Raw genomic sequence first — 24,045 nt, forward strand, 5'->3', positions numbered from 1 at the left:
CCGATCGCTCAATCTGGTTATTATTTTAATAATGAAAAGTCCCACTACTTAAAATGCCCTTTCCAATTCAATGGATGTGGGTGGAATAGTCTTTAATGCATTTAAGAGAAGACAAATGTTATGTATTTTTTCACCCGTAGCGTTAAAGATTTCTAGTTCATTTTCAAAATGCATTGCAGTACTTTTGCTCTCAAGTATTCTTGATTTGTCTAACTCGGCTGTTTTAATAGTAACATCAAGCTTATAGCCTGATAAAGCAGTTTGTTTGGCTTTAATAATCAGGTTTATGAAGAAAAACTTCATACTTGCAGACTTTGTACTTGTTTCTATCCTTGCCCAATTTTCAAAACCTGACATAATGCAGTTATTGAAACTACTGGGCATAGTTAAAATTAATAAATACAAATGTATTCTGACAGTTGAGTTAAAGGCTTTATTATAGTTTCTATTTACAAAACTTCCTCAACCTTAATGCAAAAAAAGAAAAAAGTGAACTTTTAATTTGCAGGATTTCCCAGGATGAGAAGAATTTCCTGGGATAAAAAAACAGTTGGGATCCTGAGATCCCATTTGAGAAACCCTAGTAGCAGTACCTAAGAAGTAAAAAATTAAGCTTTTTAAAATATATTATATTTAATTTTTGATAATTATTTAGCTTATTTGTTTTAACTAAGCTATTAAAAATTCACTACTTCAAATTTTTATCTAAAATTTTTTAACATAATAAATAAAATGGCAAATAAAGTTAAACACAAACTACTTTAAGTTTGAATATTAAAAATTATTACTACCTGTTGAAGAAGTCCAGAATCTTTTTCTAAAATACATGCATCAATTATAATTCCCTAAAATGATAGATATAAATAAACTATATCAATAACAAATTTAAATAAATTAAACAATCTAAAGAATTAATTATTATTTATAATTGATATTATCTACTAACAGACTAAGTGAAATACAGTGGAGTGAAGAAATAAAATAACAAAACAGAAACATATGCATTTTTAATTAAAGTAAGCTGAAATATGGTAAATGGCAGAGGAAATGAAGAAAAATCATGACAATAGAGATGGATGTTCTGATGAGATCATGTAGGATCTCAAAATAAAACAATAAATAATAAATAAAACAAAAACTTAAGAACATAAATGAAGTTATATACAGAAAAGGCAATTAGTATAATATAGATATGTAAAGAGAGACTTGCAAAAATTGCCATTGAATAAAAGCTTAAGGGGAGAAAGAGAACAATGGCATCAAATTATTATTTAGTATGCTGTTTTTCCCCAAACTTATCACAACGACTTCTGTATGTTATAACTCTCTTTTTTTATTCTTTTTAAGTATCTTTAACAAAGTGCATTTTGAACTCTCATCATCCCTCTTCAGTTATGTATTAAAATTTGGTGTACAAACCAAATTATTAAATACATATTTGGCTTTCAAATCTTCAAATACATTATTAAAATCAACAAGCCATATACCATAATATAAGCTAGCATACATTTAAAGTATAAATAAGACACACACATTTACTACTTATTGTATGTATGACTTTTCTAATCTGTTCTATCTTTTAACTCATTGTACTAATGAGGCCAAGTGCACCTTGATATAAAAAGTCTGTTGTGCATCAACTTTTAACTTAATATAGCACACACCTTGTAGCTTTGTGTCAAAGCTATTATATCTACCAATGAACTCTTCTATACCACAGAGAAGAAAGTGACAGTAAATTTTTGAAATATCACAATTTAATTAAATGTCATCTCTTGAAATTATTAGTATTTGAAATGTTATAATAGTGTAATAATAGCACACAACAAAATACACTAATTACAAGCCATATAATCATTTTTTTTAACTCTATCATAAACCTTATAACTGGTGAAAGTCTATTTAATTTTCTACGGCGAACATTTTCAGACTCCACTCTGGGTCCATTCTCAAGCCTAAATTCTCTTCAAAACAGTTTTCGACCAATCGAATACTTATTACTCCGAATCACGTGCTATTTAAAAATTCAAAAATGTTCCATTAGCTTCTGTAGAAACTTTACCCGAAAAAACGTTTTCCTTGTTCACTTTATAAACCTTAAAAAGTTCAAAACACTTTAATAAAAAGACCACAAGTTTCTTTCCTTTCTTTTACTCCGTATTCCCTTTTTGCAGTAGGGCCTGCCATGCTGTAAAGTACTATTTTTAGTATCTTAGGAAACCGACACTAACTGCGGTCGGTAAAACTTCCGTTAACCTAACGGGTACTTTACGCGGATTCGAGATTAGTTTGCCAGGCCTGGGCTTTTAAGTGTGCACCGAAAAATTAGTAATAATAACGATAAATATCAAGTCAAATCAAAAAGTTCAAATATATTTAATTAGTAACTAGAATGTACTACGTACAAATGTCAATAATCCAAACAAAATTTATTAACGAAAATCAACAAGTCAACCCGACAATAAACTCAGCTACTTAGCTTAACTTAATATTAATTCCCCTTTGAAAATTCGACAAATCAAATACTTAGAAACTATGAACAAAATCTCTTACTAATTAAACGTCTATCCGTCACCTCACTATACGAAGAACCTATTTCCTCAATTCTTTCGACATCGTCAAATCGTCAATCGAATTCCTCTTTAACACCTTGGATCGTCCAATTATCAATCTGGACTTCTATCAGAAAATACTTCGCTTTCGAATTCACCTCGCTCTCAAAGTTGCCTCGATTTGGAAATCACCTCTCTCTTCTTCGGTTAACGTACGGGTTTTATACTGTGAGGTGACGTCACACTTCAGCTGAGTTACTCCCCTTATTTACATACTTAGTTGCTAACATTAATTTTCTTTTCTGGCAGCTTTAAGTTTCCGACAAAGCTTATAAACCGTTTACAAAGTATTTATCATAATAAAACTATACTTCCTTACTGAAGAGACAATATAAAATAAAATAAAAAACCATTCCAACTTCAGCAAAAATTCTTTAATCCTAAGAATGTTTTCAAACACATTAAGCGTCCATCTTCAGTTACTTCTTTAAATCAAATATGAAATTCGAACAAATATTACGTAAATTAACGGTACAATTACAATAAATAAATAAATAAATAAAAAATAAAAATAAAATAAAATAAAATAAACAGGATTATCGTAATTTACAAAATTATGCCAATATTTCATAAGCAAATAAAAATAAAATAAAAATAAAACAAAAAATAAAAACGAAACAAAAAACCAACGTGCGGTTTAAACCAATCACGGATTATCGCAGTATTTTTTTACAATTACCCTTGTCCGTCATTAAAGACTTAAAAACAAGACCAATATCAGCTCTAGGATTATCATACTTCTCTGTTTAGTCCAAATCATCGCACAAAGATTTCCAAGTCGTGGAAAGCCCATCAGCGTCCCTATAATTAATGCATTGCGTACTTCTCTGCGCTCTGTGGATTTACAATTTTTCGAAAAACTTTATTGCGTGTCTCGATCTAGTAGATCTGATGATAGAGGCTTGGTCCCAAAAGACCATGATGCCCTGCTGCTTAGCATAATTGGCCAGGACCGTACTATCAACTGATTTTTCCACTGATCGCTTGTGTTCATTAATCCTCTTTTTTAAAATTCTCAAAGTTGCCCCTATATATACTAATTTAGAATCGAACCTATGATCCCTGAATGGTATCAAATAAATTCCTGTTAGTGAGTTACGCTCATACTTCATCTTATCATTCCTTAAAAGCTTGTATATAGTCGGATTGCGTTGATAAATAACTTGCAAATTCCTACTCCTGGAAATCCTTTTAACTAACGGCTTAAGAAAGGAATGTAATCGAGGATCACTTTTTCTCTTGGTTGGTTTCTATTCCTCCCACGTGTTCGGTTATGGTCCTTGATGAGAGCATCTATTTTTTCTGTTCTGTAGCCATGTTGCAAAGCCGTTGTTCATCATAATTTTTCTGGGATGTTAAGATGGTTTATCAAGTATTTCTTTACTAGTGAGTGTGGGGACTCCCCCCTCCATTTTTTTTCTGCGAACCGTTTACTTCCGCTGGGCAGCGCAAGTGCGCAAGATTTTTCCTACGGTGCTTATTTCTCCGTGAGTTGTTTTATCTTCTTTTTTTTTTGTTACTAACAAGAGAGTGGTGGGGAACCTTCATCCTAAATAAACATAAGCCCCAAACAAAATATAATAAAATGGAAAAATAATAATAAAATAAAAATAACGCTCAGACTCGGTTCCTTACAATGCTAGCGATAACTTCACTTCATCTTTTGCATTGATATGCTGGGATGATTGGAAGGCCTCATAAGTTTCAATATGCTCTAACCATCGAATCTGATCTGCCTGTTTTGTGGTAGCCAGCAGTTTCACGGCCTTGAAGTCTGGGATGATTTCTGGATCTGATGCATATACTGGTAGTGAAGTGTTAGCTCTGCCATGTACAATGTCTTTCTGATGTTTTTTCCATCTTACTTCCACCACTCTTTTGGTGGCTCCAATGTACACCAACTCCCTATTGCATCTATTATCTGTTACTGGGATAGCGTACACCCCTGGAAGTTTGTCCCTATTTGGTTTATCTTTATCGTTCCGCATGAGTTGGAGCATAGATGGACATTGCCTGTACGCTATATTAATCCTTTGTCTTTTGGCAATTTTTCTATACAAAGGTGCTAAGAGCAGGTTGTACAAAAGGGGTACGATATTTTGTGCTGCTTTTTACTTGGTAGATCGGGATGGCTACCATTTTCATAATTTCTTTCCAGTCACTGTACCAATCTGCTGTAATTGTGCTCTTTTGTCACTTCCATTTTTTTTTAAATTCAAGCATATGATAATTTCCTACTGCCTTTTTAAAGTACAAATATTTATCTTTATTGCAATTCATTGCCTAACTTTTTTAGAATATTTAAGAGTGAATAAGTAAAAACAAAAAATAAAAGATGCGTATTATCACAGTTGTAAAATTTATACAACCTTTTCAATTGTAAAAAATTACTTATTTTATATATAAATTTATTTTCCAAGGGAATTTCCCCTATATTGGGGGGAATACAGATAGTAATATTAAGTTACATTTTATTTTATGTACATATGTAGGAAAAGACATAATATAGAAACATAGATCAATAAGTTTACATGATTCACCAACGTAGCATTAATTGATGTTTTAACAACTCAAAAAATACAAGTTGCCTTAGTCATTCATTTTCTAAATTTAAAGTTGTATTGGTAACATAATATAATATAATTGGTGACATAATATAGAAACATAGATCAATAAGTTTACATGATTCACCAGCGTAACATTAATTGATGTTTTAACAACTCAAAAAATACAGGTTGCCTTAGTCATTCATTTTCTAAATTCGAAGTTGTATTGGTAACCGATTGTTAGATAGTACAGAGAATTTTCTCAGTAAATTTAACAAAAAAGTTGAAAATTTTATAAGCATCTTTTTTATTAATGTTGTTTAGTTTATTTTTAAAGTCAATAGGTGATTTTAAGCAGCATATATTTTTGATATTGCATTTTTCTCGTATATTATTCAAGGGTTGACAGTTTTGTAGAAGGTGAAACACCGAGAAGTCTTCTTGTTGACATAGCAGGCAGTATTTATTTGAAAGATTTATATAAGTGTTATTAATAAAAAGTGAGTATTTATTTAAACGTAGTTGAATTATTAATCGTTTTACATTCAGGTCTACTGGTAGCCATATATAAGGTTGGAACGAAGGAATATTTAAGATATTGGTGTACCAGGGATGATAATTGCTTTGGGTTAAGGAAAGCTGGTCTTTATTGATTGATTGAGCGATAGCAGAATTCATCAAGAGAGAGTAACCATATTTCCAGTCCTGAATTGAGTCCGTAAACAATAGTTCCGATATTCCAAAAGAATTTAATATTCTTCGAATTTTATATTGCCATAACTGTTTGTTATTGTTATTTTTACTTTGTTTTACCATTTCTTGGTATAATGATTTAATATTGTCGTCACTTTTATATTTAAGTCTGTAGTAAAATTTTATTATTCTTTTTAACAATTGAGGAAAGATCCAGGAACGAGATGTTTCGTGTCGAATGGCATATCCAGGTATAGTATTTTCTAGTTGCAGCAATTTACGTAGGAAATAGATATGCAAAGATTCAAGACTATAAATGTAGTCCAAGCTCCAAATTGGACTGGCATAATAAATGATAGGACTTATTGTAGTATTATAAAGCTTAAGATGGATATTTAAATTTGACGTTTTCATTGTTGAACATAAAAATAAGAGGTTATCAATTGCCTTTTTGACTCTGACATTTAATTTTGACACTTGATGCTTAAAGGTTAAGTTCCAATCAAATTCTACTCCCAAATATTTGACTTCATTAGTTATTTGTAGTAGAGTGTTTTCGTGGTAAATTTTCAAATCCTTGTTAGCTAGTTTTTTGTTTTTGCGAAATATGACAATGTTGGTTTTTGTAGGATTTATTTCAAGGTAAATTGAGTTGAGATACTGATTAAGTTGATTGATTTTGCGTTGCAGAGATATTTTGTTTGGAGCCAAAATTACTAAGTCGTCAGCGAAAAGGATGTAATGAAAAGAGGTATTGTTTATCTCAATGCCATCTGAGGAATAATTAAAAAGTTGATCAATGTCCCTTAAATAAAAATTAAACAGATATGGTGACAGAGGATCTCCTTGTAGAACACCACGTGAAAGATTTAGAGGAGGAGATATCGAATTATCATGTTTGATTCTAACAGTATAATTACCATATAATTGTTTTATTGAAGAAGTGAATTTGATACTTGCACCACTAGCTTTTAATTTATTTATTAATAGTGGTGTGTAGATTGAGTCGAAGGCTTTTTTAATGTCTATAAATGCGGTGTAGACTTTCCTGTGTTTTTTTAAAAGATGTAGTTGAATTATCATTAATAGGATAAATATAGCAGATTCTGTTCCTTTGTTTTTTGTAAAGGCGTATTGAAATTTGGCTTCTAAATCATTAGTTTTAGTCCATTGTTGAAACCTGTTTGCTATTATGGAGGTAAAACATTTTCTTAACGTTGATAGCAATGCGATAGGTCTATAGTTATTTGGAGATGATTTGTCACCCTTTTTATAAATCATGGTTAGATTAACTGTATTCCAAGACTCGGGAAAAGTAGATGTTTTATACATAGTGTTATATAAATGAAGTAATTTTGATCTAGAGCTATTAGACATTAATTTTAAAAATTTCGTGGGAATATTATCATGACCTGAAGCTGTGTGGCTTTTAGTTTTTTGAATTGCATTATTTAATTCTTCGATTGTAAAATCGGCATCTAGATATTCGTCGTAATCTTTAGCGCTATTTATTGTTAAAGGTTTCAGGTAAATACTTGGGTAACGCTGAAAAAAGTTTTTCCAGGTATCAAAGTCAATGGTTGTAGAGATTTCGTTTATACAAGGTTTAGGTCGGTATTTCCTTACAGTGGACCAAAAAAGTTTATTGTCCTTATTACATTGAATTAAATTTGATTCGAGCTTTCTAAAATAGTTTTTCTTTTTTGTCTTAATTAGGTTATTATACATTCGTTTAGCATCCTTATAATTATTAAAGTTGATTTCATTTGAATATAGTCTGAACGTTTTTAGTTTTGCTAATTTTTCCTTTTTCATATTATGGCAGTCGTAGTCAAACCATCCCTGTTCAGGTTTTTTATGAAGTTTCTTCCTGTCGCTATTCACAGTTATATAATTATTCATTATATTTATCATTAGGTTATATATTTCTTCACTGTTAAATTCTGTAATTTTCGGTATATTATCAAATTGGTTTTCAAATTCATTGGCGTATTTATTTAGTTTATATTGTATGCTTATTTTTCCTTCCAAGATATTTTTAGAGTTTTTTCCATAAAGAATAAGAAAGTTGTTTTTGTGGGAAAGTGATCCGAAATATCAAAATCAAGAACATCAAATCGTAAGCAGTAATCCAATAATAGCTCCGAACACATCGTGTAATCAATAGTTGATTTTCCATTATGAGTTAGGCAGGTATATTCAGCAGGGATATCATTCTTAATCCGTCCGTTTATTATATACATTTTGAGATTTTTTATTATTTCAATTAACTTTTGACCGAGGTTATTTAAGTGCTTATCTTTTGATTGACGAATATTTTGTATTAAAAGGTTGTTGCCAGTATATTCAGAGTCCATTATCTCTGCAATTCTCGCGTTGAAATCGCCGACTAATAAGCAGTAAGGAGTCATGTAGTGCCAAAGTTCTATTTGTTTAGAAATTTCATTCAATATTAATATGTCTTCAGGTGGATTATATATGAGCATCAAATTCATTAGGTTATTCGTAGTATTATTTAAAGTTGGTTTCATGAATTGAATAAGTAGCAAAATGAAGTTGTTAGATTTTTTTTGTCTGTAGAATTTTACAAAGACCTTTTTTTATTAGTAAACACAGGCCTCCGCTTGGACAACCTGGACCTATTTGTTTTTTTGCTAAAGTTGATACCAATGTATAGTTTTCAAAGAAGCTTGAGTTATAGATTGATTCTGAGGTTATCCAGGTTTCAGTAATTGCGATAATATCCGGATCGTGCTTTAAATTAAAATTATTTAGTTGTGGTATTTTATTTTTGAGGCCTTGGCTATTCCAATTTATTATTGTTAAATGTTGATTTTTAGTACATGATTCGCGATATTGAGTTTTCTCTCTCTTGTTGATCTGTCATTTAGATATAGTTGGTATTTCTGATGATGGGAGAAATGTATCGACATATACCAGTTTTCCCGTTCTTATACTGTAAGTTATCTTTTCTCGTCCAATTATTAAAATATCGTTCCGTAGTTTTACCTGGGGATTTTGTTTCCGTAGTTCGTGAAAGTTTGATAGTAAATTTTTACGTCTAGTTCTTGAGTTAATAGTTAGGTCCGGAGAGATCTGGGCATTTTGCCAGTCACCGAGAAGATTTTGTTGTTTTCTACGTATAAATGAAGAAAAAATGAGGTCTCTCGTTTGGTTATTATTGAAAGTGATTCTAATTGTTAGATTTGGAGTTTTTGACAGTTGAATAATCTCAAGTATATCCTTTTGAATTATTTCTTGTAAGTTTAATGTATTAGTAATAAAGTTGAGTATTTCTGCTTTTGAAGTGTTTTTAGAAGTTGGATAATTATAAATAATTATATTGTTGTAACGTAGTTCGTTTGTTAACGAATCCATTTTAAATTGTGATAGATCTTTATCCGTTTGTAGCTTATCTATTTCTTGCTTCAAGCTATTGATCTCTGCTTCCATTTTTTTCTGAGTTTCTTTCGTTTCTCGAATATTTCAGTGAATAGTATCAAGTTCTTGTTTGATAATTATCATTTGATTAAATAGTTTGTCGTTAGTTTTATTTATCAAGACCAAAATTTTGTCCCAAAGCATAGAATTAGTGGTGTCTAAGGAAATGTCCGGTTTGTTAGTCGAAGTTTGTTCAGAGATAGTTGACTCACCTGGAGTTTCATTTGAACCAGTTTGCGATGGTTTTCGAGTATGATTTCCTTTTTCGATACTTTCTTCCTGAAGGTTTTCTTCGGGGCAAAAATTAAAGTCCATTATTGTTTTAGAGCTTGATGGAGATGACTGGTTCTTCTTTGTTCCTGGTTGGGCACGACTTAATGGAGGTCTTCCTCGTTTGGGTGGTGAGCGTTGCATAATAATTATTTTTGATATAGCCAATATAAGTTATAATAAATAATTAATAATAACAGTTTTAACTTATTAGTGATAGTTAATGTTTAAAAAACGATAAAATTCTTATTCTTGGTGTAGAAAGCCGAGTGCTTCAAAAAATTCGCCAGTAGCCTCGACGGAAGAACACGCCCCCAAAAATTACTTATTTTTGACAATAATAAGTTTCATTTGTGATTTCATATTAGTTTTACAAATTGAACAGAATGTGAAAAACTGATAAGATATTAATCAAAACTAATCACAGTAAGAAAATATTTATAATTAACATTTGTACAGTTAATTACAAACAATATCCAAATACTATTTGATGTTTTAAAGAATTGTCTACATTATCAATAAAATCTATTACTAAAATATATACCTCTTTTTGTGCAGTGAAGAATGCATTCATAAAATTCATATACTGGGATGCATTATCACCCGACGATGTAAAAACCTAAAATATTGTTTCAGCATTAATTTTAAACTACTCTTTGTCAATTTATCAAAACAATTTTAATGCAAATAAAAATGAAATTTAATATATCAGATCTTCATATTTAATAAAAATTTTAATTTATTTATAGTTTCTATTATTAAAATTAATATTTCAGAAAAATGTACTCTTACCAAAATTCTTGAAGGTATATTTTTATTAGTCAACTGTTCTTTTCTAATGCGATTAATATCTGATTAATATATAGGAAAATACGATAGAAAATTGATTTTTTTTAAATCGAATTGTTTGCTGAAATTTAAATTTTATGATTCATATTTATCATATTTATACATTACCAAAATAAAATCATTTAACAATATCTACATTAATTTTAAATTTACAAATATAAACATCAACTGAAACTTGATGCATAGCAGACAGACACCTACAACTGCCGTAATTAATACTTCCAAATTATAACCCAATTATTTACAGCAGTTGTGGGGGTGTATAATTTGAAATTATTGACAATGTGTAATGTCAATAATATGCAAATAATATAAAATTAACTTTTTGAAATAAATTAATTCTAGGAATGTAATGGTCATAAATAAAATTGACATTGTAAATCCCATAGGAAAAGTACAAATACTCCTGTCATGTAATACATACAGAGAATATAATGAAACTTTGCTTAGCCCACAACACCCTATACCTAATTTCTGAAATGGCCAGTGAAAATGTGACATTTCTGATATGCAGTTTAGAATTGTTGATGTTATTATAATAAGTAAAACAGAATATTTGAAACAAAACTGCATTAAGTGTCAAAGACACAAATAACCATCAAATGACAATTGTTTTACTCTTTTATTTCATTTATACTTTATTTATCATATATTTCATTTATATTTTATTTATCATATATTACATATTAATTAAATATATAATAATAATATTTTTAGTTTATTTTTTCTTTCTTGCGTAGACACAATGCAGTGACAGTTGATTTAAAATATTTGCCCAGTGTTTTAAATCAACTGTCACTGCATTGTGTCTACGCAAGAAAGAAAACATAAAACACGGTTTCCTCAGATAAAATTTTTAGTTTATTTTAGCATTTAAGTAACAAAATTTTAATGTCAATGATATCCAATGACATAAGTTAGAGAGTCGATTTCTTAACTTCCATTTATTATAGAGAACTAAAATAGAACAAAATTAACAGCCAACTTCTAAAGAGAATCTATAAAACAGTTCTCTCAGAGTAATTATATACAGAGGAAAATAACCAGAAACATATTAGCTCAAATAAATGTTTAGTAATATCATTGGCTGCAATTTGAAAATTGTAGACCTATAAATCCCCATTGTCATCCGTCTGTCTGTCCTTCTTTAATCTCAAAAATGGTGTTAGATAAATGAAAGTCAAGACAAGATATGGAAAGCTTAGGGGTAGGAGGCCCCGATTAACTATATATAAACTTCCAGTCTAGACCAGAAGTCATGTGAATTCAATTCAAAAATTTTTCTCTGAATAGTTATATAGATGACTGGCATGGCTCTGGTGTTATCAAGAAGAGTATGATGCACAAGGGGCAAAACACTACTAATTTAAGATAGAGAACATATATTTTAAATTAAATAAGTCAAGAATATGATTACAAATTGCAGCCCAGCATTGTAACAATGTCACAATAAATAATTGCTCATTTAAAGCATGAATTAATGCACAGAAAATGAATGAGAGCACACTAAAGTCAAGGCAAACATGTAGGTGCCTTTAATGGTTTTGGAACAAATTCATGACAACATATGAATAATATACAATTCATCTGAAAAGTTTTAGGAAAATTCAAAAGAATTAAAATCTGGAAGAAAGAGTTTATTACTCTAACTTTCAACAAACATCCTTTCTAACTCTATAAACCTGTAGGCATATACATATAGCTTCTGGATGATTCTGAAGAACTCAATTTGCTGAACCTTCTTCAACTCAAGAGACAAATCCTTCTGGACATCTATAATAGTGTCAAAATAGTATCAATTAGTAGAATTTGATTTTGAACAACAGAAAATAATTGGCAAGTGCAAATCCAATAGTAAAATGGATGCTTAAGAATTATAATGCTTTTTATCTGAGAAACTGCTTGACAATGCCTGCAGTATGTTTGGACACATTGTTGTGCAGCAAGAATCAGTTGTCAAATTTTGTCATGCCCAACCTAATGTGCCAAATTCCCTTCAACAGTTGATCTTTCACTCTTTTGTAAACTTCCAAGCTCACTGCTCTTCCAGTAAAAATTCTTTGTGCACAACTCCCATGCACATGGAAAAATCACTGATATTGTTTTGAGATTTTTGGAGTCAAAGTTTCTGTAGTTTTCTCACATATATTCATAACATATCCAACAGAAATCTATAATCAACAAATGTTTTTACCAATGACATTAAAAATATTAAATACAAAATGAATTTAAAGAATATGAAATTAATAATAATATTAAATAAATCTTTCTTTTTATTTGTTGAGAATAATAAATTTATTATTTTAAGTAAATAAATAATAAATCACAATTGATCTAAAATACCAATATTCAAAAGCAATCTTCAAGGGTTTTGTAAAGATATTTATAAGAAACTTTTATTTTCATTAAAAAATATTAAAAAATAGAAATTTCTAAACTACATTTTAACTATAAGAAGCTTTATTACTTAGCAAATAAAAAAAAAATTGAAGTGTTTTCACACTATTTCTTTAAGCATAATTGCTTAAGAGTTCCAAAAAAATAATACTCAGAAATGAGGATTTCATAGATGCTGAAAGTGTAATGACCAATGATCTAATATTCAAAAACTCATATACTTATAATAAATAAAAACATAAAGCATAAAAATAAAAGATACAGCATAATGCCATGCAGATTGCACCTGCAAGAAGTGAATCAGTTGAGACAATTTCTTGTGTATCTATAAAAAAATATATAAATAATTATATTATTTAATTATAACTAATCCTTAAATTAGAAAAGTATTAAATAATTCCTAAATAGATACTTATATTTACAAATAATAAAGTAACACATGTAAATCAAAATAAAGATTTCAAATAGAAAAAAAAATTCAAATAGAGAGGGAAAAAATCAATGGTATAAGTCAAGTATTAAAATTCTAAACTTTGTCTATGATAAATAAATTATAAAATAAATAATGTATGTAATTTAAGTAATGTAATTAAATATTACATTATTAAATGAAGTGCAAATAAGAAGTAATAATCATTGGTATTATAGATATAAATTATATTCTGAAGTGCCAACCAATGATTTTGAATTTTTATGGTTTGGTGTCAGCCTAACATCTTTTTTTAATAATACAGTAGACTTTCAATTTAATGGACTAGTTGGGGAAGGAGTTTCACTATTGCAAAACTCCATTAAATCAAACATATTTTAAAAACATATATTAAGAACAAATTTAACATGTGCAAGATATGTTCAGTTGTTATAATAATGTATAAATATGAATAAAATAAAAATATAATGTACTAATTAATAATTTATATTGATTGACACACTAATCCTAATATGCTCTATTCACAAATAAAAAAAAAATTCAAATTTTTAAATTTGCAGTAGACCCTCAGGATTTATTTAAAATACTAATATACATTAAATGATAGTTATATGTAAGAATCCAAAAATATAGTATAAAATTTATTACAAAAACCCATTTTAATTAATCAATCTAAAGAAATGACTAGAATTTGAGCCTTGGTCCAGACTGCTATCTCTTCATAAATTAGAAACAAAAGACATTTTCCTTTCAAATATAAACTACCTTAATAAATCCAAGAAATTATATTAAAGTAATTTTTCCCATCAAAAAAGGCAATACTTTTGTCACTTTTGTGTCAAAAAGGGAAATCGAACTTCCTTTCACAAGAGCAATCTCAAATTTTAACAAACATTTGGCCATTTGACTCATTTGTACAGTACATACCCTTTCAGCTGATACAAACCCCAAATTTCGATTGGAAGGGACTTACATATAAAAAGGGCAATTTCCCACCATTCAAGGCTGTTTTGCCATTTCACATTTTTTGCTGTTTTTATTGTTATGTTCCAACCTACAGTAATCCTCCTCCAGTCCCAATTTGACCAATATATTGACAACCGTCAGCTGAGTATCGCTAATTAACCTCTCCAGAAAAAGAATATCAATGAAAGACCAATTGTCTGTTTGTCTGATGAAAAGATCAGCAATTGTTAACTGAGGTAGTATGTTTATAATGATGTAAACTCTCTCTCTCTTGCGTTTGAATAGGACGTTAGAAACTGTCTATACTTAACCTCTTGTTTGTATTTTCATTTTTATTAAATTTTGCTTTAGTTTGTTTAAAATGGTCTCATTCTTAATCTTAAATATATTCTGACATCTTATCGGAAATCCAAGAGTCCTCCCCTCAGACAAAAGTATAAGAACTTTACATTGCAGGCCTAATGTCGTAATTAGGCTGGTATCAGGAAAAAATCAAAAGGGAAGATCGTAAGAACTTCCTGTAACTATGAAATTATTCTACGATCCCATCTACTGACAAAGTTGGCGAACCTAACAGATCTGAAGCCAAACACAAGCAAGAGAATTCTCTCTTAACCCTGGATTCCCTCATTATACATAAATTTATGGCTACATTGACAAAATTGGCTATACAGTATTGATATTACCAAAGCCAACCACTGTTGTATTCTATTGAGCTAAATAATGACTATAATATTAATAAAATTACCAAACAATATGATATTACTGATACTGTGTATTTACATTGTTGAAATTTAATTACATAATTTGATATCATGCAAGTTATATTATAATAAATACAATTATATAGACCAGGGATGGGCAACCTTTTTCTACGTAAGGGCCACATTTCAAAACTTTTGAACTAACGCAGGCCGCACACAAGAGAAAAGAGGGGGAACTGTCGGTAAATCACAATTCTTTATTCATATATAATTATAAATTAGCATATGTATACTTAATATAGCTTCTGGCACTGATTTAAATGTAATATATCAAAAATATTTGGTTAAATATTAGTCACCGCTAGTTTTAAATTAGTTTTGATGTGTCTGTTAGCTGGTTTCTTGTTTTAATTTTTACTAAATTCATTGCGAAAAAACTTTTCATGAATATAAGTTGTAGAAAATAGCATTTGAATTTTTGTTGAATATATCATTAAGCTGGGAAATTGTTATATTTATTCATATTTTATGCCACACGAACCGCAAAAAATATTACTGTGAGCCGCATGCAGCCCAAGGGCCACGGGTTGCCCATCCCTGATATAGACTATCTACATATAAATAGTTAATTCATAAAAATATTCTTACTCTCTAGAACAAGACTTTTGATATTTTCTTTAATTGAATTATCAACTTCAGAAAATAATTCATATTGTCCATCTTTAGACTGAAGAACAGTTTTTGCATTCTGATGAGGATAAAGAAAGCAACTAGAAAAAAAATAAAAAATTACAATTTTTTTATTATACATACACATATATATCATACACACATACACACACACACACATATATATATATATTATAAATATATATAGACATACAGACATTCCAGCTGAACTTTTTCCCAATAGAATGTCTTTCGGTTCTTAATTCTCAAATTTTGTGATGGGGCTAGATGGTTAAAGTAGTCAACCCATTCTATCAGACCTAGGAAAAAAATCTGTGTAATCAACCTGAAAAATTTTATGGTAGTCTATCCTAGATCTCAAGTGCTATCCCTCACACTCAGTCACCTTCTTTGTGAGCCCGGCTGAACCCACAATGGATATAAAAAAACCTTAGAGCCCACAGAGGAAAAATGAAAACCATATTGTTTGGTCATCAAAAAGCAATGGTTTAAGCATTTGATATTTTTTCATAATTAATTACTTTGATATATATATTTTATTGTTTTAGTTACAATTTAGAAAGTTGGTTTGGAATTTGGTTTGATGTAACTGATAATTTTTTCAATATAAAATAATGGGAAATAGGCTGCTCTCAATTAACTTCTTCCTGTAGAATTTTCAGATTACTGATGTTAAGTAAGGGGATGACCATATATTGAAATCTTAATATATACAATACAATAAAATTAAATATGTAAATGTTAAAAATAAATAATTTTTTTAAAAATCTTATTTTATATTTAACAGTATGAATTACATATATTAAATCAATCTTCATTAGGCAGAAAATCTTAAACTAGTTTCTCACTGATATCATTGTAGAATTACTAAATACCTGTATTTTTTTTTTTTAAATAATAATCATGATTACTATTTTAAACTGCATATTTTCTCTGTAGTTACTATTTGAAGGTGATTATTATTTCCTTTGCACAAACTTATTTAATGTTTGTTATTAAAACAGTATTTAAATATTTATTTTTGAAAGTTTGTTTTTTAAAGCAAATTATACTTGAAATAACTTTCTTTATGGCTGTTACTTTCTACATACCAGTAATAAGAAAATTACAAACAAATAATGGCAGTATATAAATATGTAGAATATAAACAACAATGGCTGGTAATGAATTCAATAAATGTGATGATAATGCAAAAATAATTTGATGGTTAAACTGATTTACATAGTCAAAGTAATAATTAGAAATATATCAAAGCAATCCACAGTTTACATTCCTAGCAACATTAATAATTCTCTCTTCACATATTACTATGTTGTAATCAGTGATTTACACAGTAGCTATTGATATAATGCCATTAAAGTTACCACTAACCACATTTATGTATCTTGATGGATCTATGTTTTATTTGTTCCCTGCTAGCAGCAACTCTAGTTTTAATTATGCAATAAAGATTTTATCAATAAATAAAATAGTTTTGAAATCCTTTTTTTATTCACCTGTGGTTATTATTTATTTTTCTAATCAGAAATGTGTAGTAGTTACCCATAACTAAACAAAATCCCCAAAATAAATGTAACTAAACATAACAATTCTATCCTGAGGAAACTGTGTTTTATGTTTTCTTTCTTGCATAGACACAATGCAGTGACAGTTGATTTAAAACACTGGATCCAACCGAATCAAGGATGAAAATTTGCCCAGTGTTTTAAATCAACTGTCACTGCATTGTGTCTACGCAAGAAAGTAAACATAACAAGTAATTATTTTATTGTGAAATCATCACAATGCTGGGCTGCAATTTTTATAATGATATTTTTTAATTTATTTAATTTAAAATATATGCCCTCCATCTTCAAATTAGCAGTGTCTTGCCCCTGTACATCATATTTTTCCTGTTACAACAGAGTCATGCCAGTCATCTATCTAACTGCTTTCAGGGGAAATTTTTGAGATAACATGACTTCCAGTTTGCAATGAAAGTTTGCATATAGTTAATTTGGGCCTCCTGCCCCTAAGGTTTCCATATCTGGTCTTTAACTCCATTCTTGAGATTAAGGAAAGACAGACAAATAGAAGACAGTGGAAATTTATAAAACTACAATTTTTTCAAATTGCAGCCCAATAAGTAAGTTAGAACAAAACAAAGTTGAGTTCCCTGTCATAGCTGCTCTGAATACTCAAAATGTGTTATTATTTCAAGTTTTAAGGACAAAATTCAGTTACTATTTGAGAGTAGTTATTATTCAAATAAAATTGGTAATGGATTCATTATGTAATAGTTCTATAATGATACAGTATCTATAAAAATGAAAAGCTTTTTTAAATTTATGAAAATAATTTTTTTTAACACAAAGTTTAGAGACTGATAATTTAATATAAAAAAAAAAAGAAAGATATGGCTTTAATAAATGATAGCAATAAAAATTATAGTTAAAATTTAGCCATCTACTTCTTCATTCAAACTAAATTTTTGAGGAAAACCTTATTATTTTTCTCTTTCAAAATTTGTCTTGAATCAAAACAAGGAGCAAAACATTGCATACAGGAGGAACAAACTTTTAATCTTAAGTGGACAAAACAGTATTTTTTGTAAGCAAAATACATATGCATGCATGCTTGGCCTTTATTTACTAAAAATTTAAAAATGAAAAAAATATAATGATGAAATATATTCATTTATTAAAAGCATAAAATTTATATGTTGTACTGACTGACTCTTACATTTGTTTTTAATAAAAAAAACTTAACTTAATTTGAAACAAAATTTAAAGTCGACACTTTTCAAATGAAATTACAATACAGAAATACATAAAGCTATACATTCAAAGTACACATAATCACAAAATAACAACAACAAAAAAGTCAAAAAATAATAAAAACAAATAAAGAATAAAAATTTCTTATAGCTGTAAGCTTTTTGCCTTTAAAAAATTCATCTAATAATAATCTCAATTAACTAGTTGGCAGAGATATGAGGCTTAAATTGCAATGGAGTCAAGTAATCAAGATCACATTGAGAAATTAAGACTTTTATATGTGGAATGCATTTTGGTGCACAACAGACCCTCACATTCAGTGTCATGAAGAATTGTCTGTTTGAACTGCGAGTAGAAATTGTAATCAGATGGAAGTTTGATCAATTACACTGTAACCATGTAACATGTTACTGTTGTTAAATATTGTAAGTTTGTTTTTCCCTTTGTAAAATTTTTTATGTATACATTAAGCTAAATGTTAAATATGGGTGTTTTTTACAACTATTGTAGGCATCTGTATTTATCAGGTCAGTCCATAAGTCCATGCGCATTTTTATGACCTTGAGAAAAATCTTGTTTTGCTGTTAAAAATGTCAGTCTAATGTGATAATTTTTACACCGAAGTGTTAAATTGGATCTCATTCATATAATACTGTTCAGAATTGTGAACATTTCAGTTGTTTATTTTCGTTAAAATGGAAGTAACCGACGAATACAAAAGACATGTTTTATACTTTTTAAGTTGTGAGAAGGCTACAAATGCAGCCAAAAAAAGAAATACTGTACATAATCAAATTGTAATTAGTGCAAGGACTGCGCAGAATGGTTTGAAAGATTTAGAAACAATGAGTTTAGTGTGGAGGATAAGGCTCGTACTGGAAGACCCGTTGACTTTGATGACGATGTTCTCTCTGCACTAGTTGAAGCAGAACCATCTTTAACAGTTAATAAAATTGTGGAACGTTTAAATTCATCCCATGGAACTGTTCGTAGACACCTACAACAAATCGGAAAAGTTTCAAAGCTAGGAAAATGGATACCACATGAACTGTCAATAGCTAACCGACAACAATGTGTAAACATTTGCACGTCTCTTTTATCCGGTATTGCTTTAGAACCTTTTTCTTGGTAGGCTGGTTACTGGAGACGAAAAATGGATCCTCTATAATAATGTGATGAGAAAAAGACAATGGATGGATCGTGACAAGCAGCCAAAACCGACTGCAAAAGGTGGGTTGCATCCAAAAAAAATTCTTTTGTCTGTTTGGTGGGATATGTCAGGTGTAATTCACTTTCAGCTGTTAGAACCTAATCAAACAATTACAGCTCAAATGTATTGTGAGCAATTAGAGCGTTTAAATGAAAAATTTTTTAAAAATCGACCGTCGTTAGTGAACAGAAAGCAGGTTCTCTTGCAGCATAATGCCAGACCACCCGCTGCAAAAATAACTGTACAGAAACTTGAAAGCTACAACTGGGAAATTTTACCTCATCCACCATATTTGCCAGATATTGCTCCCAGTGATTATCATCTTTTTTGCAGTTTGCAGAATTTTTTAAAAGGGAAAACTTTTGAGGATGAGAACAATGTAAAAAAGGCTATTTCTGAATATTTTGATTCAAAACCGAAATCATTTTACGAAGACGGGATTAAAAAGCTACCATCTAGATGGCAAGAAATTGTACAAAATAATGGTGAATACATTATAGATTGAAATAAAATTTAATTAAAATTTTTTGCTGCTTTTTTTGTAGATAAAAATACGCACTAACTTATGGACTGACCTGATATATCATTGTAGATGAGGCAGCTTTATTGTGGACCAAAATGCATTCCACTGATAAAAGTCTTAATTTCTCAATGTGATCTCAGTTATTTGGCTCCATTGCAGTTTGATAAGCCTCATATCTCTACCAACTAGTTAATTGAGATAATTACAAAAAAAAAAATACAGACTTCTTAGTTTGCTATAATTTGCTAAGTATTAGATAATAAAGATAATTTTGACAAAAGAAAACAAATGAAAAATAGTATTGAAATGTACTTACTGTAATTTGGTTTGATATATTAAAAATTATGTTAAGTAGTTTGTTACAAAAAATAATAATAGCAATAAAATTGCAATTAGTTGGTTTACAAATAGATGAAAATCTTCATTTCTGAAAATAATATTAACACGTTGACTGCCACGTGACTTTTTAGGATTCTGTTGTAAAACGCCAACTTAATTTAATTATATTATATTATTAAAAACTCTAATCAGAGTATATAGTAATAATCAAATAGCATATAGAATGTGTTTTTCTTAAAATAAAGGTATTACGAATTATCTCGTAGTTGGCTTATGTAACAGAAAGCTCTTCGCTAAAGCCAAACTACGAGTTAATTCGTGCACAGACACGATTCGTCCTGTCACTTCGCTACAGCCAATCGGAGATGTGCGTCTAAATTCATTAGTAATAAATCGGATATAGAGGCGAACACATCACATTACGTCTTTTTTGAGTGTGTTATTTTTTATTTATTTTTATAATCAAATTATAAATATCCCAAAATGGATAAGAAAAGACCACTGAGTAAAAAACAACTTGATTACTACACTAATCTAAGTGATTCAGAATCTGACAAAATTTTTGGTGAGGATGGGGGAGTTTATTTGGCAGCGAAATGGTCCTGTTACTGTATGTAAATGGAAAGACAAACGAGAAGTCCTTACCATTTCAAACATGCACGTTGTTGAAATGGTAGAGGTGTTCAATCGCAATGGAAAATGTTCGATGAAACCGAATATAATTCGAGATTATAATCATGGAATGTCTGGCATTGACGATCAGATCAAATGCTATCGTACTACACAGCTCTAAGAAAGACTATTAGATGGCCCAAAAAGGTTGCATTACATATTATAGAAATATATATACATAATGCGCACAAACTCTTTCAAAAAGCAACTTCTTCTAAAATAAAACTTATAAAGTTTAGAGAAGCATTCGTCAAAGCGTTAATTGGAGAAGAGATTCAACCAGTTTCAAAAAAAATTAAATTGCAGAAGCTCCACTATTTACAGAGTATCCCATCTACTCAGAAAAAACATCATCTGACAAAGCCATGTCGAATTTGTACCAAAGCTAAAAAACGCCGAGAAACGCGTTATTTCTGTCCAATCTGTCTTGAGAAGCCAGCCCTTTGCATAGAAGATTGTTTTAAAAATTATCACAAACAATAAAAATATCGTTTTGCTTTTGATTTTAAATAAACATTTTATAATATTTTCTGTTCGTTTAAATTTATATTTCTGTTTTATAAATTATCACAAACAATAAAAATATTGTTTTGCTTTCGATTTTGAATAAACTTTTTATGATTATATTTTCTGTTCATTTATTAATAAATGTTCTGTTCATGTAAGCCAAACTTGATTTTTTATTCTTGCCCCTGAAGCTATCTATTCATATTTACACTGATATACTACGAATTACATCGTAGCTGCACAAATATGGCAAGGAAACAAACTACGATATAACTTGTAGGTGGCGTCCTAGGCAGAAACGGTAACTACGAGTCATCTCGTAGATGGCAGTCAACGTGTTAATGCAAATATAAAGCAGAATTGCAAAATTAAAGTCTTCTTGCAAATAGAATGAAGAATGCTATTAAAAATTAAGAACTTCAAAAGTTCCATGAATTTCATTCTGTAGAAATGATAAATTATTAAAAGTATATTTGTTTTCAAAAACAGAGCTATTGATACACTTTAAATAAATTATTAGCAATTTTATATGGGTAGCTGGACAAGTAAGGTATAAGGTATGTTCTGACATATAATGTGTCTTGATAGCTTCTCTGTAAGAACAAAACCTCAGGGAATAATGCAACTTCCATGACACCCTTCAGAGTAACTAATAGTATTTGAAAAGCCATATCATTGATTGATATTAAATTTATTAAAATGTTTCATTACATTTCATTTTTAATGAAAATTGTTTTAGATGTTTGCTAAATTTTTCAGATTTTTAACCTGATATAACAAAGTTAGGGCTCAAAACCATTAGGAACAAACTAAAGATTTTCTTAATATAAAAAATAGAAAATCATTTCTAAAATAAAATTCATTAAAATTTAATCATTCATTATAAAAACAATTTAAATGGTTACCTTTTGTGTGTATAACAACCAATCACAGCTAATTTATTTCTTGAACTCAACATTAAATGAGAATTGCAAAACACCATTATTCCATCAATGCACTGTGTTATTACATGCTGATAAAAAAAATATTAAATTATTTTTTTACATTAATCATTGTATAACATTTAGTAGTCTTGTTATATTAAAAACTTTGTTTTTGCAATAACGAAGAACATAAATTATCATGAAAAATTAATAATAAATAAATTACTGTAAGCTCTCACTTTAAAGAATCCTGATTTAATAGACAAAAAATTTCAGTCCTAAATGAAAAATTTAGAACCATTTTAATAAACCATTTAATAATTTTAATAACAGAACATATTAAAAGGTGAGAGAGACCAACAAGTCCATAATTATAAATTATTCAATGTACATTATAACATTTTAATACATCTTATACAATGTAAGTTTGTTATTAAAAATACAATTTTAACATACATTCAACTTAATGATCTTTTGATAAAGCAAACACCCAACCCCAATTAATCTGTTAAATCAGAGAACTGTACATAAATTATTATTATTTGTGTTTAAGTATTAAATTCTAAGACAAGAAAAACAACAACAAATTCATTGTAATATATAGTCCAAACATGTCGAGTTTTTAAATTATTTTAATTTTGCTTAATAAATTTTTACTGTCATTAAACGTTATAACAACACTAGCAACAAGATTTTTACTTATAAAGAAAAAGATTCTTTCTTATCAATTCTGATAACTATATTTTGAAAATCAGCAAGTAAATGTCACACCATGTCACAGTTTTCAGATATTGAAGCCCTTACCAAAGCTTGCACTTGACTACAAAATCTGTGAGTCAAACTGACTTGCTTGTTCTAAAACTAAGATTCAAAACTTAAAATTTTCAAGTGAAATTCACAGACCAAATTTCAGTCTGCATTTCACATGTGCAGCTCATTTATTGTAAAAGATGACCCTTCCCAACTTCTAACCTACAGATCAAAAACAAAATTGAAGAAACTCCAAATAAACAGAAAACTGTACACACATTGCTAAGAACAAATTAAAAGGCAGCTATTGATTCATTTCTTATGAGAAAATATTAAGCCTCAGTTACATTGGGCACTCCTTGTAATCAGTGGTGAGTCCTACCAGACCTTATAATAGCTGATTGCAGATATATTTTATATATCAAAAACATGGTGAAATTATTCAACTTCATTATTGTTTCATTCATTTTCACATTAAATAATGACCAAACTATAACTTCATTAAAAATTAAAGCAAACTGATAAAAATATTAAATTTTTTTTAAGGCTAATTTTTAAAATACAAAAGTATATAATTATGATGACTATGTTTAAATTTTAACATAAAAGGAATTAACTATTAGTACTTGATTGCTTACTGTTCTCTCAATTAGTTGTATTTCCTTCAGAATTAGCACAAGGTTGCTGTTGAGAACAAATCACACAGGAACCCTCTTTTCTGATGGAAAAAGTAGGTTTATTTCCTATAATTTAACAAGATATGCATT

At 29.1% G+C, this 24,045-nt stretch overlaps 1 protein-coding gene across 1 annotated transcript in view; it reads right to left on the reverse strand.

Annotated features, from left to right (window-relative positions):
* The window catches only part of Tfb4 (transcription factor B4), a 49,256-nt gene that overhangs the window by 12,928 nt on the left and 12,283 nt on the right, over positions 1-24,045 (reverse strand). The window contains exons 3-8 of the mRNA XM_067267992.1: positions 22,511-22,617; positions 15,557-15,678; positions 13,071-13,133; positions 10,355-10,413; positions 10,107-10,181; positions 792-845 (exon numbers count right to left, since the gene is read on the reverse strand). Of these exons, the coding sequence (XP_067124093.1) occupies positions 792-845; positions 10,107-10,181; positions 10,355-10,413; positions 13,071-13,133; positions 15,557-15,678; positions 22,511-22,617 (480 nt within the window). The remainder of the gene's footprint in view (positions 1-791; positions 846-10,106; positions 10,182-10,354; positions 10,414-13,070; positions 13,134-15,556; positions 15,679-22,510; positions 22,618-24,045) is intronic.

This window comes from Centruroides vittatus, unplaced genomic scaffold, assembly GCF_030686945.1.
Source record: "Centruroides vittatus isolate TY-2023 unplaced genomic scaffold, ASM3068694v2 contig_1074, whole genome shotgun sequence".
Classification (NCBI taxonomy): Eukaryota; Metazoa; Arthropoda; class Arachnida; order Scorpiones; family Buthidae; genus Centruroides; species Centruroides vittatus.